Genomic DNA, 14,430 nt, shown 5'->3' with positions numbered 1-14,430 from the left:
ATCTCATTATTGGTTTGTTCAGGCATTCAATTTCTTTCTAGTTCAACCTTGGGAGGTTGTACTTTTCCAGGCATTTATCAGTTTCTTCTAGGCTTTGTAGCATGTGTGCGTGCAGATGCTCCTAAGAGTCTCTGAGGGTTTTTTGCATTTCTTTGGGGTCAGTGTTAATATCCTCTTTCTTGTTTCTGATTGTGTTTTTTTGGATCTTCTTTTTTTAGTCTAGCTAGCAGTCTAAATAAGCAGACTTATTTATTCTTTTAAAGAGCCAACTTTTGGTTTCATTAATCTTTTGTGTGGGTTCATGTCTCTATTTCATTCAGTTCAGCTCTGATTTTGGTTATTTCTTTCCTCTGCTAGCTGTGGGTTGATTTGCTCTTGTTTTTTTAGTTCTTCTAAGTGTGATGTTAGGTTCTTAATTTGAGATCTCTCTAACTTTTTGGTGTAGGCATTTTCATGCTATAAATGTTCCTCTTAACACTGCTTTGGCTGTGTCTCAGGGATTCTGGTATTGTACCTTTGTTTGAATCAGTTTCAATGAACGTCTCTTTTTTTTTTTATTTTTTTTTTAAGACAGTGTCTCACTCTATCACCCAGGCTTGGGTGGAGCAGGACAACCACAGCTTACTGTAGTCCCAACCCCTTAAGCTCAAGCAATTCTCCCACCTCGACCTCCCAAGTAGTTGGGACTACAGTCGTGCACCATCACACCTGGCTAATTTTTTTTTTTAAATCTTGTAGAGACAGGGTCCCACCATGTTGCACAAGGTGGCCTTAAACTCCCGGACTCAAGTGATCCACCTTCCTTAACCTTGCAAAGTGCTAGCATTACAGGTGTGAGCCACTGCACCTGGCCCAGTTTCAAAGAATTTCTTGATTTCTGCCTTAATTTTATCCTTTACCCAAAAGTCTTTAAGGAGCATATTGTTTAATTTCCATGTACTTGTATAGTTTTGAGAGATCTTCTTGGTATTGATTTCTATTTTTATTGCATTGCGGTCTGAGAATGTTACTGGTATGCATTCTTTTTAATTTGTTAAGGATTGCTTTATGGCCAAGCATGTGGTTGATCTTAGAGTATGTGCCATGTACAGATGACAAGGATGTGTATTCTGTTGGTGTGTGGTAGAATGTTCCATAGATGTCTGTTAAGTCCATTTGGTCAAGTGTTGAGTTTAGGTCCTCAATATCTTTATTTGTTTTCTGCCTCAATGATCTGCTTAACACTGTCAGTGGGCTGTCAATGTCTTTCGTTATTATTGTGTAGTTATCTAAGTCTCTTCATAGGTCTCTAAGAACTTGTTTTATAAATCTCAGTGCTCCAATATTGGGTGCATATATATTTAGGATTATTAAGTCTTCTTTTTGAATTGAACACTTTATCATTTTGTAATGCCTTTCTTTGTCCTTTTTGATCATTGTTGCTTTTAGTCTGTTTTGTCTGAAATAAGAATAGCAACCACTGTTCTTTTTCTTTTCCATTTGCTTGCTAGATCTTTATCCATCCCTTTCCTTTGAGGCTATGAATGTCATTGCGTGTGAGATCTCTTGATGACAACATACAGCTGTGGCCCAGCCTTTCTACTCCTGAATATTTGCAAAAGAAAAATGAAAGCATATATCCATACCATGACTTGTACATGAATGTCCATAGCAGCTCTTTTTCAATAGCCAAAAACTGGAAATAATCAAACATCAATCAATACGTGACTGGATAAACACATAGATGTATAGCCATGCAATGGTGCTTAGCAATGAAAAGGAATGAATAACTAATTCATATTATAGCAAGGACGAATCTCAAATAATTATGCTGAGTAAAAGAAACCCAACAAGAAAGAGTATAGAATATATTATTCTATTCACATGAAATTCCAAGAAAATACAAAGTAATCTATAGTGTCAGCAGAAAAGTTTTGGCCTTTAGACTGAGAGGTGAAAGAGAATCAGGAGGGGAATATTACAAAAGGCATGAAAAAATGTTAGGGGGAATGGATATGTTCATTATTTTGAATGTGACAATGGTCTCACAAACGTATAGATATGGCAAAACTTATCCGATTGTACACTTTACTGTTTGAAGTTTATTGTATGTCACTTATACTTCAATAAAAAATGTTTTTTTTAAATAGTAACAATTATTTTAAATGACCTTGACAAAATATTGTGCAACACTTAAAAATACTATTTATGAAGTTTATAGTGACACTGATATATAGTATATATCAAGTTACAAAAGCAGGATACCTAATTATAAGAATATTGTTTATAGCTATGTAAAACAAAATATTAAACAACAAACTAGGCATAAATGAAACTTTCTTTAGAATGACAGTTTGTCTCTGAGAAGAGCAGTTCATCTGTAACTTGTCCATCCTTGTCATGTTTAATATTTTACCAATTTTCTAAAATTAGCAATTACATTTTTATTGTAACAAAAGCCTATCAAATTTTAATTTTATTCATTTAAAAGAGTAAGAGCACATAGTTCTCAGGCCTCCATGTACTTTTGGAAAACCTGGGTGGAAGAACAGTGTCTTTGTCAATAGGAAAAGCTGTCAAACAAGAAAGGGCTGTCAATTTTTTTTCCTCAGATGAGCATTGCCAACACAGCTGCCTCAGGGGTGTTCAGTGTAGCATATCTACCTGAAGCGAGGCATACCCCAGCCCTGAGAGGTTTGTATAGGACTGTGTGCTCAACCTCTTCTCTCTATTCCCTGACAGCCGATGTCAGACCCTGCCACTAGCCTCCTTAACAGAAGTTCCCAGCCATGAAGCCTCTCCTTGTTGTGTTTGTCTTTCTTTTCCTTTGGGATCCAGTGCTGGCAGGTAAAACTGGCATATTTTGGGGGGTAGGGGTACTTCATATAGAAGAACAATGCCACTAAACAACCCAATAAACATACTCCACCCATGGGCCCTTTAATTTTCAAGCTAGAAAAAAGCATCAACTAGTTTTGATGTCAGCAAGACCTGGGCTTGAATCTGGCTGTCCAACTTGTTAACTATATAACTTTGGACAAAGGTCTAAGCTTCTCTGAGCCTTAGTTTCCTTTTTTTTTTTTTTTTTTGGCTGAACTGATCAGCACCAATGAGCCTTAGTTTCTTCATTTGAAAAATGGAAATATGGAAATGAAGAGTCTCACAAGGATTAAATCAGATCATGTATGGAATATGTCCATACATAATATGAAAAGTATCTGGCTCATGAGAGCTATCATTGTATTTTCATTAGTAATGCCCATCCTGTCTTCCTGCTGTTATTTTGTCTCTAATTCAAGAATGTATCTAAGTATAACAGTCAAAACCAGAAAATAGTGACAACACAATTTGTTAATTTTCTAATATACTGAAGTTTCTTACAGTTAATTTACTATTTGTGAATCCATTAGTTACATGAGGAAACAGATTTAGAACGGCTAGTTTCAAGAGAATCACTGAGCTTCATGTGATAGAAGAAATGCCTGATCAGATGAGATAGCAGCTAGGGAGACATGACAGAGAGTGTGAGTGGCCCTGTGCTCTAGCTTCACCATATCCTTTCTGACTTTAGCAATCTCATCTGGAAAATTCTTTTCACTCAGTGTTACTGAATCAGTCCAGTCAGATTGGTTCATCTGCCTAGATGGACTGAAGTGTTTGCCTGAAGTATTCTCCAGGCAAATGAATCAGATATTCAGATTACGTGACTCACCAGGCTAAATTTAAGAATTCATGGGATCAAGGCCTCTTAAAGCTGTTGATGCAACCAATTCCATTACGGTTTATGGCAATGGATTTGTGGCCTCCAGACAAAGAACCCCATCTAGTGTACAATATTCCCTTCAATTCCTTTTGCATTCTCATAACTTGTCATTTCCATTGAAATTTCTTGTCTCATTTTATAGACCATTATATTTCATCTTCCCAAAAGTGTTACAGATTGTCCTCTAGGGCTTCTGTCTTGCAAACTAAGTAACACTGATCCCTTCTTGTTCCTGTAGGACAATTATCCTCCAGGGCATTATGACTCAGATAGGGTATGTGTTTGCTCAAAATTTCTACAGATTCCTTGAGCTTCAATAAGACTTCTCAAATCTTCAGAATTGATTTCATCCTCCTTCAAACTCACAAGACCATTCCACATTGCAAATACATCATTGCACTTGTCATGTTTTTTCCTCTCTCAGAGAGATATTTTGTGTTTCTTCTCTTTTTGTCTAGAATGAAAATTCATTGAGGTTAAGGTCTATATCATACTCAAATCTGTACCCCAACAGTCCTTGATTCACAGGATTTATAAAAATTGGTTTATGAATAATAATGAGTAAGTAATTATTTAAAAAATAATGAGTGAATGACTATGTGAATAGCTAGCTTGATTGTTTGGGTTATATTCATTGACAAATTCAGGGAAACTTCCAAATTATTACTTGTTTTAGTCAGCTTGGGCTGCGATAACAAAATTCCGCAGACTGTGGCTTAGACAAACTTTATTTTCTCATAGTTCCAGAAGATGAGAAATCCAAGATCAAGGTGCTAGCTGATTCAATTTCTGATGAGGGCTTGCTTTCAAGCTTGTAGATGGCCATCTTTTTGCTGTGACCTTCACTAATAAGAACATCAATCCTATTGGATGAGCCTGTCGATCTTATTGGATTAGGGTTCCACCATCATGACCTCATTTAACTTATATTACTTCCTGAAGGCCCTATCCCCAAAGATAGTCACATCAGGGGTGAGGGTTTCAGCATATGAATTTTGGGGTGACACAATTCAGCCCCTACTACTAATTAATTTTTTCAGTTACAGGATCAATGATCATAACCAAATCTCCTTGGTATCCGGTTGGATAAAAATTGAGGGACTAGCAATTTTATGGTCCAAAAAGGCCTGTAGTGAATTATCTTTCTATTCATTTTCCTTCCAGGTATAAATTCATTATCATCAGAAATGCACAAGAAATGCTATAAAAATGGCATCTGCAGACTTGAATGCTATGAGAGTGAAATGTTAGTTGCCTACTGTATGTTTCAGCTGGAGTGCTGTGTCAAAGGAAATCCTGCACCCTGACATAAGAAACCAATGAATGGCCACTATCCTGTAGGCCCTTGATTCTGCCATCTTTCACAAAACCAGGGAATTTAGATCCAACTGTGACACCATGATGTGTCCATGACTACTGGTTTTTAGCATTTTTATAAACCAGCAGACTCTCGTGGTCTTAAATTTAAAGAGCTGAGCTGTAGCCTTCTTTAAAAGAGCTCGGTTTTTCACAAAAACAGTGTAGAAGATATTTTCTCACCTCAAAGTGATGTCCAGTGTGCTCATCAGCACCTGTTTCTCCCTCTAATCATAGAGGATATTCTTATTATTTAGAAAGGCTTCAAGGGAAACAACTTTTGACACCTAAGTCGTGTCCTACCTTCGCTTCAGCTTCGCATTTCCCATTTCTGTGAAATTCCCAACTTTAGAGAAGCAGATTTGCCATGGCCTTCTGACAACCTTGTACATCTCTCACATAAACCGCATAGGCAGGGCTTAACTACAGGCTGGCCCGAGTCTGGACTGAGTCTGACCCTGAAGTTCCTTTGGAACAGGAGAGGCCATCTTGTGATGGGCTGGAACAAGGTAATTTCTCATCCACCTCCCTAGTTTCAGTTGAGCAATGGAACTTCCCACCTGAGCCCCTAGGGTTCAGCTACAGGCTATAAGACTGCCGTCCTGTTGTTTAGTGTTGGTTCCTTAGCAGCAGAGTGATGCCACCTCTGCTGCCTGTCATCTGACTCCTCTGGATGGGTGTTATCCTGTGGCTTAAGAGCTAACACCATGCTGATCTTGCTTTGCTATATGTGTAACTAATAAACTGCCTAAATCCATTTGGACTCATGATTTTCTTTACCAATAAACTTTATGAAGGTGTAACAGGAAAACTTAGCAACTTCTGTCATGTTGCTTCTGACCCTACTGGCTACGCTGGTGAATTCTTGCTTGATTTTTCAACAACATTCACCTTTATGGATGCATGAATGTGTGAGTTCTGTATCTGCTGCTCACGATAAAGACTGGGTGGCAAAGGAGAGTAGATTCTGGCTGTGGAGCAACTTTCACTATCTTCAGTGCTCGATATGGCTCAGGCTCTCTAGTGATGTGAGACTGAGAGTGTGGGGCTCTTGCCGCAAATAGCCGGTTGCTGATGTGGTACAAGGAAAAGGATACAGCGTCTTAGTTCTGGGGCTGAGATGACAGTACTGCCTGCCTAACCACACATGGCTGCTGGGAAGGGATGAAAAGAGAACAGCAGGTGAAAAAGCATGAGGGGTTGTAAGGAGTTCTGTACTTCCAGCAAATGTCCAACCTTTGAGCAAATTCAGTGTTGGTGTCTTTGGAGAGGAAGGTACTAAAAATCCAGTAGAATGTGTCCTCTCTGAGGCCCAGACTCTCTATGTAGACTGTAAGGAGTTTGGTTAAAATTGAATGGGATCAGAGATGGCCTGGAATTGTAACTATGGTTACTAAGTGTGCAGAGTAAATGCATCCAGACATGGCTAGGAAAACTGTCAGACACTGAGGGAGACAGAGGGGTCCCTACTGGAAGAGCACCAAATCTTCTGAAACTTTGGCCTCATAACATCCTGGAAAAGCAGTCTTAGGCTTGCTTTTCATCTCACTCCTCCTAGTTGGGTGCAAGTTCTCTACACATACAGATAAAGAGAAACCTGAAAACAATCCAGCCTGCTGACAATCTGAAGAATGAGGTGTGATGACACTTTACAGACTAACTAGAAAGCTGATCCCCAAAGCCAGGGAGTGAGTCTACGTTCTCTATGCTAGAAAGTACTCTCTGGAATCTGGCTAAGTCCTGCATGGGCAGAACTTTCCACTGCTGCATGATATCAAAATAAGGCTATTACATCAGGGCCAGGCAACCTCTATGCCTTAGACCCTGCTCTACTATTCGCACTAGCCAATATTAAACCTGCTTATCCCAACTCCCTGCTCCTTCCAATGGAAATTTGCTAATCCTGCACTGCCTTCACCTTACCCTTGACAAGCCATATACCCTGTCAGGAAATGAACTCTGTAACAATCAAGGTAGCTGCAAACTTTATTCTTTTGAGAGAAAGTGTGTATGTTATATGCACACTCTCCAGCTTTGCTGAAGGAACCTGAACAGATATTCACTAACTTTGGTTGGTCTCTGTACATTGACACTTCCAAAAGAAATCCAATTCCAAGATCCAAAGCTTTTTAAAAAATAATTTAATTATTTACCAAATCTATCTGTATGGAAACAAAATGGGGAAGGGATTTGTCACAATATGGAGCAAACTCTCTTCAAAATTCTTTCTGAATATCGCTCCCTGAAATCTTACTCATTCAGTAGTGAAAACTGCATTGTCTAAAAGCAACATCTAGAATTTATCTGGGATATCTAGAATTTTTAATAGAGATTCTGAGAAGCCTCAAGGGTAAGAACAAGCTCTGTCTTTAGGGAAACTCATTTTTACTTAGAGCTAATTTTTGACATTTTTTCCAATTTTATTGAGATATGATTGCCAAATAAAAATTGTATATTCAAGGTGCAGGACATGGCTTGATTACATATACATCATGTAACGATTACCACAAGTTTCTATTGTTTCTAAGCCACCCCATCTGAGAAATTTTACTACAGCAGTTCTAAAAGGCAGAGAGAGCATCTTATATTTTCTGTATTCTGATAATTTGACATCTGAAGCCTTGTTGAACCTGGAGGGTCTGCCACTCCCAGAGTTAGCCAACTCCTAGAGACAGTATGCTTTTCAAATCATACTTGCCCACAGTGTGCTTTTCAAACCAACCAATTCAGAGTCCACACCTCAACCACCTCCTTTATCAGGCCTTCATACTACGAGACCCTATCCACTCACCCTAATCACCCAAGTACCAGGCAATCAGGGATGTTCCCTAGACTCCAGCACCTGCTAAAATTATTCGAATTTTAGCCAATCAATTTAGACATTTATTTTGTTAAGGTTAAGAAAAGTGGCCAATGACACAGCCTCAGGAGGTCCTAAGGACATGTGCCCAAGGTGGATGGGTTACAGCTTAATTTTATGCATTTTAGGGAGACAGAAGTTACAAGCAAAGGCATAAATCAATGCATGTAAGCTATACATTGGTTCACGGGGCACGGTGGCTCACGCCTGTAATCCCAGCACTTTGGGAGGCAGAGGTGGGTGGATCACAAGGTCAGGAGATCGAGACAATCCTGGCTAACACGGTGAAACCCCATTTCTACTAAAAATACAAAAACTAGCTGGGCATGGTGGCAGGTGCCTGTAGTCCCAACTACTCGGGATGCTGAGGCAGGAGAATGCCTTGAACCCAGGAGACAGAGCTTGCAGTGAGCCGAGATCACACCACTGCACTCCAGCCTGGGCGACAGCGCGAGACTCCGTCTCAAAAAAAAAAAAAAGAAAGATATACATTGGTTCAGCCTGAAAAGCAGGACATCTCAAAGCAGGGGGAGGGGAGCTTCCAGGTCATAGGTGGATTCAGAGATGTCCTGGGTGGCATTTGTTTGAAGGAGTTAAGCTCTGCCTAAAGAGTTAAAGTCAGCCTAAGTTAATTTAAGGTAAGGTAAGGTGGGAGGGGGTGGGTGGGATTGTGGAAGCCAAGGTCCCTGTCGTGTAGATGAAGCCTCTAGTTTGCAGGCTTCAGAGAGAATAGATGTGGATATCTCTTATTGGATCTTAACCCATTTCCTGTTTGCCCTGAGAATATTCTTGTCTCTAATCCTAATGTAACATATACATTTCTGTTGCATTAGGATTACAGACAATTTCTGTTGGCAAATGACTCCAAGAACAGTTTTTATATTTTATTTTCACATTGAAAGTGAGTCAGATTTGCATCAGCTTCTAAAAGCATGTTATATAAAATCATATGAGTACTGGCCATCTGCACTTTTTTTTTTTTCTGAATGGGCAATGGGTTAAAAAGTGTCAGACTCTCCTGAAGAGCCCTAGTAAAGGAAGGAGATTCTCTACAGAAAGTAAATTTCCCCATCAAGAGACAGCTTTGCAGGGCTATTTCAAAATATGTCAAAGAAATGTATTTCAGGGTAAAATACTTTTATTTTCTTTGGGGCCCGCTATCTATCATATGATGTTATACCAGATTCAGGTTGGAATTTGGCACAGTCTGTTTTCTCAGCCTTAAGATCGCTGTTTTAATGTTAATGCTGGTCAGTTGTGTCTAAACTCCAAAGGGGGGAAGATATAATAAGGGATCTGCAACACCTCCCACCTTCCCATCGTTGCCTGATGTAAGAATAGCTACTCCTGCTCTCTTTTGATTCCCATTTGCATGGAATACCTTTTCCCACCATTTTACCTTGAGTTTGTATGAATCCTGCTGTGTTAGGTGAGTCCCTTGAAGACAGTGGATATTTGGATTGTGATCTTCAATCCATTCTCCCATTCTATATCTTTCGAGTAGAGCATTTAGGCCATTTACATTCGATGTTAATATTACATTCTATGTTAATATTGAAATATGAAGTACTTTTCTTCATCATGTTAATTGTTATCTAGATATGTTTTTTCATTGTGTTATTGTTTTATAGGCCTGTGAGTTTTAAGTTTTTAAGAGGTTCTATTTTGATATATATTGAGCTTTTGTTTCAAAGTTTAGAACCCTTTATAGCAGTTCTTGGAGTGCTGGTTTGGAAGTGACAAATTCCCTCAGCATTTTTTGTCTGAAAATAACTTTATTTCTCCATTTACGAAACTTAGTTTTGCAGGATACAAAATTCTTGGCTGACAGTTGTTCTGTTTAAGGAGGTTGAAGATACAACCCCAATCCCCTGAGGTTTCTGCTGAGAAGTCTGCTGTTAGTCTCATAGGTTTTCCTTTGTAATTTCACTGCTGCTTTTTTCTTACTGCTCTTAGAATTATTTCCTTCATGTTGACTCTAAATAGCCTGATGACTGTATGCCTTAGTGAATGTGTAATGAATTTCCCAGGAGTTCTTTGAGCTTCTTGGATTTGCATATCTAGATCTCCAGGCAGGCGAGGGAAGTTTTCCTCAATTATTCCCTAAAATAGGTTTTCCAGACTTAGTATTTTCTCTTCTTCCCCAGGAACACCAATAATTCTTACGTTTGGCCACTTTACATAATCCCATACTTCTTAGAGACTTTGTTCATTTCCTTTTATTATTTTTCTTTATTTTTGTCTGATTGGGTTAATTCAAAAGTCTTGTTTTTGAGCTCTGAAATTCTTCATTCTACATGTTCTAGTTTATTGTTAAAACTTTCCACTGTATTTTGTAGTTCCCTCAGTGTGTCTTTCATTTCCAAAAGTTCCAGTTGTTTTTTTCTTGATGATATCTATCTCTCTGGAAAATTTTTCATTCAAATCCTGAACTGCTTTTTAATTTCTTTAAGATGGTTTCCACCTTTCTCCAATATCTTCTTGAGTAGCTTAATAATCAATCTTCATATTTCTTATCTGGTATTTCAAAGATTTCATCTTGATTTGAGTCCATTGCTGGATAGCTAGTGTGATCTTTTAGGTGTGTTATAGCACCTTGTTTTGTCATATTACTAGAGTTATTTTTCTGGTTCCTTCTGATTTGGATAGACTACTTCTTCTCATTATTCTTGAATTTATATTTGATATGACTGTGTTTCTCTTATTTGCTTGTTTGTTTTTAAATTTCTTTTTTCCCCTTAAGGATGAGACTTTAATTCTTATAGTTAATTATAGCCTAATTCAGTTCTTGGTGCTTTAGAGGGTGAAGACCCTTGGTTATAGAGAGTCTTTGCATGATGGTTTTCTTATATGCTAGTTGTAGTAGCAATGTGCTCAGTGTGTGAGCAAGTTCACTGTGTCCCATGGGGTTGGAATTGTAGAGGTCTCTTAAAGCTTATCCCATTCCCCCATAGTGTGGACTTATTTATTTATTAATTTTCCCCCAGTATTTTATTTACTAATTTGATAGTTCAGGCTTCAGGCCAGTAGGGGAGGTGTCCCTGGGTAGGAACCAGCTGTGGCTAAAGCAGGTGGGTGAATGATGTCCCAGGCTTGACAGAGGAGGCCGGAGGAGCTCTCAGTGAGTTACACTGGGGTCTTATTGTGGGAAGGGTTGGAGCCACCTCAGCCCTGCTGCCAGATCACCAGGAAAGTTACCCACCTCTCAGGCATGCTCCTGTCCCAGTGTTCCTGCTGTTCAGGAGCTGACTGACAGGCCTTTTTTTCATGACCTTTTTTTCATCTGTAGGAATGTTGATGTTCCAAATAGAGAGGAATTGTGGCTCTGCCTCTCATGCAACCTTGAACCTAGAGGGTGCTCCTCCTGTGGGGATGTGTTCCAGGAAGACTGTCTATAGTTGCACCCACACTAAGCTCCCATGGGAGAAGTCCAACTGTGCCTATGGTGGTGGATAACATGGGAAAGACTTCCTTTTCTCCAAGACCCTTCACATGCGCCAGAGCTGTCTGACTGTTGGGATAGAGTGAAGACCTTCCCTGCTGAGCCCAGCACTTCAACTGTGCGTCTACTGAAGGAAGCCTTCCATCTGGTGCTCAAGGCCTGCCTCCTGGATTCTTTTGTCCCACAGGCTGTTCCCTTGATGTGGTGCAGTCCTCCTTCCCCTGCAAGTGGGAGTCCCTGGAAGTCCCTGGGAGCCAGGTCACTGTGAGTGTTCTTGCTCCTCTGGGTCTAGCTGCCCAGAGAAGTTGACACACTCGAGGCTGGTGTTGGGGAATGTCTGCAAGGGATCCAGTTATGTGACCTATGCTCAAGTTTCCCTGCAGTGGGTAGCAGCACCAGCTCTAATGGGAGTGGCAAGGTTGTGACATAGATTCTGTGAAATTCCTGGGTTATTGATAGCCTTAGTGTGTTAGCTTTCTTGAATGCGGGTTATAGTAGTAATGAACTGGTCAAGTGGACGGACTCAGGACCTCCTGTTTAGCCAGAGTGGTGCAGGCAGCGGTGATAGCTGAGATCCCATAGCGGTTTTCTCCTTCCTGGGTGCAATGTTAATCTACCAGGAGATACTGTCAAGGACTGTGTGGGTTGGCCTCCAGCTAGGAGGTGGCGCTTGCAAAAGAGCAGCAGCTGCGGTAGTAGCAGTGGGATTTTTGCTTGCCTGATGTTGCCCAGAGGGGGATACTCTGGTTTCTCTGGACATGGGCGGGGCCATGTAGCTCCCAGGAGACTCTGTCCTTTGCGTTGAGTTACCAGGGCGGGTGGCCGGGCAAAGCCAGGTAGGGGCTGGGTCGGGCGGGCTTGCACACTGGTCTCCGTGTGCAGAGAAAGCAGGAGCTTCTATGGGTATTGGGGGATGGGAGCGGGTCTCAGGCCACTAGGTTAATGTTTCAGAGGGCAGCGTTGCTGCCCCTGCTGCACAGAAGAGTCTGTGCAAGGAGTAGGGAGTAGCAGGCGGTGGTAAGCTCCACAGTTCCTACCCACTTGACAAGGCAGATCCACTCCCACGGTGTTCCACTGGAAGCAGCGAGCTGATTCCTGTCAGCCTGTAATCAGAACTCGCGGCTGCCGGGAGTCATAAGCTTTCCCCGCAGAGATTGCAGTCCAGGCGTTCAGGCCACGCCCCTCCCTGTCCGCTGCAAAGCTGGCGTGTTCCCGTGGCTCCTGCACTTGCAGTTTCTGCACCCACGACTTCTGCACCTACGGCTCCTGCACTTGCAGCCCACTTTTCACCCCCCCGCCCCGGCCCTGGCCAAGGAAGTTCGTCCCCACCGAGGTTGTACTGTGAACCCCGTTGGGAGATTCTTTCAACCTGCAACCAGCGCCTGAACTTTGTAGCTGGCCGCAAGGCCTCCTGTGAGGAACAGTAAGGAATGGCTGCACTTAATCTACGCTGGGATCTGGAAGTGCATGCGAGGGTCTCCCCCTAAAAGTATGGAATAGTTTATATTCCATAACCCTCCCCAAGTCGGTTCCTGCGTTAGTTCGGGTTAGGGCTTCCCCGCCAGAACCCCCACCTTGTGTCCTGGACTTTCAGGATCCCTAGCGGGGATGTGTATCCCAGAGGCAAATTCCCTCTGTCACACTCAGGGGACTCGCAGCCCTTCGACTGACTCAGTGTAGGCTGCAGTCTCCTGCTTCCTTCAAAACATCAATAGATTCCTATGGTTTTCCTGTTCAGTTATTGCGTTGCTTCTCGAAAAATAGTTCACAACGTGAATCTGTACACACTATTTTGGCCTTCCAAGTGGAAGAGGTACGCTAGCAGTTCCTCTAATCCACCATTTTGGAAAAGCATTCCTAATTTTTCAAGGATAGAAACATTTTTATGGCCTGGTCATCCTAAATAGCACAAAACGTCTTTGTCCATTGCAAACTATAACATACTCAATATTTCAACGTAAATATTTTCAATATGACTTTCACTTCATTGTTTTCAACATCAAACCACGAGTGTTCCTTAGTAGGTTCCCAAGTTAGACAATCCAATAGAAAAATGGACGAACGTCTTGAAGGGTCATATCACAAATAAGGATATCTAAATGGCCAATAAACATCTAAAAAGGTACTCAGCTTCATTAGTCATCCATGCAACACAAATCAAACCCCATATGTCATCACTATATTCTCCCTAGAATATCTTTTTAAAGGCATAAAATACTAGATGTGGACAAGAATGTAAAGCAACAAGAATGCTCACACATTGTGGATGAGAGTATAAATTGGTACAACCAATTTGGAAAACAATCAGATGCTATGTATTTACTAAAACTGAATGTATGCATAGCCTGTGCCCTAGGAATTTCTCTCCTAGGTATATAACCCCACAGAAATCCCTGCACCACAACTCTATTTATAAAAGTGAAAACTGGAAACTACAAATAAGACCATCTTCACTTACAATATTCAAATAAATTGTAATATCTTTCCCAATGTATTACAATATGCCATTGAGAAGGATAAACTACAATTACATGAAACAGATTAATAAACTTCACCAAAGTAATGTAGTGGGGAAGACGCCAGACACAAAGGAATACCTACAATTCCATTTATATAAAGTTCAAAAATAGATGTCAGTGCCTTCCTATTAAAAGTCAGGCTAGGAATTATTTTGTGTGGAGTAGTGACTGGTAGTGCCTGGGATGTTGTAATATTCTTTTGGGGGGGCAGGATGCTGGTTACACAGGTGTGTAAAATTTGTGCAGTTCATGAGGATGTTTACTCATGATTTGCACATTTTTTAATTGTATGTTATACTTCAAAAAGTTCTTAAGAGACTTTTAAGAAGCGATAAATTAATAAAAAGAAAAATACTCAATACAAGGAATTAGAGTATTTCTGTAAGAGAGACAATAAAGAGAAATACAGCAGACACAGGAGCACTGATAGGCTAAAGCCATTGTTTTAATCGAATGGTGCAACTGAGAGGGATCTGGGTTCCCAGAGGAAATCAGCAACAGCTTTCAGGTA

The 14,430-nt window shown here is 40.7% G+C and overlaps 1 protein-coding gene across 1 annotated transcript; it reads left to right on the top strand.

Annotated features, from left to right (window-relative positions):
• The first annotated feature begins 2,768 nt into the window (after positions 1–2,768).
• On the top strand, positions 2,769–5,049 carry DEFB134 (defensin beta 134). Its single transcript, NM_001129788.1, has 2 exons — positions 2,769–2,826; positions 4,928–5,049. Exons 1-2 carry the CDS (start codon positions 2,769–2,771, stop codon positions 5,047–5,049), a joined length of 180 nt encoding a protein of 59 aa, NP_001123260.1.
• The last annotated feature ends 9,381 nt before the right edge of the window (positions 5,050–14,430 follow it).

Source organism: Pan troglodytes, chromosome 7, assembly GCF_028858775.2.
Source record: "Pan troglodytes isolate AG18354 chromosome 7, NHGRI_mPanTro3-v2.0_pri, whole genome shotgun sequence".
NCBI classification, from domain to species: domain Eukaryota; kingdom Metazoa; phylum Chordata; class Mammalia; order Primates; family Hominidae; genus Pan; species Pan troglodytes.
This window is presented reverse-complemented; position numbering and strand designations above follow the sequence as displayed.

What these genes read in the sequence shown, in the direction of transcription:
- DEFB134 (NM_001129788.1), top strand. Translation starts at nt 2,769, where the DNA reads ATGAAGCCTCTCCTTGTTGTGTTTGTCTTTCTTTTCCTTTGGGATCCA. An exon ending in TTGGGATCCAGTGCTGGCAG is followed by an intron (nt 2,827 to 4,927) that starts GTAAAACTGGCA and finishes CATTATCATCAG; the next exon opens with AAATGCACAAGAAATGCTAT.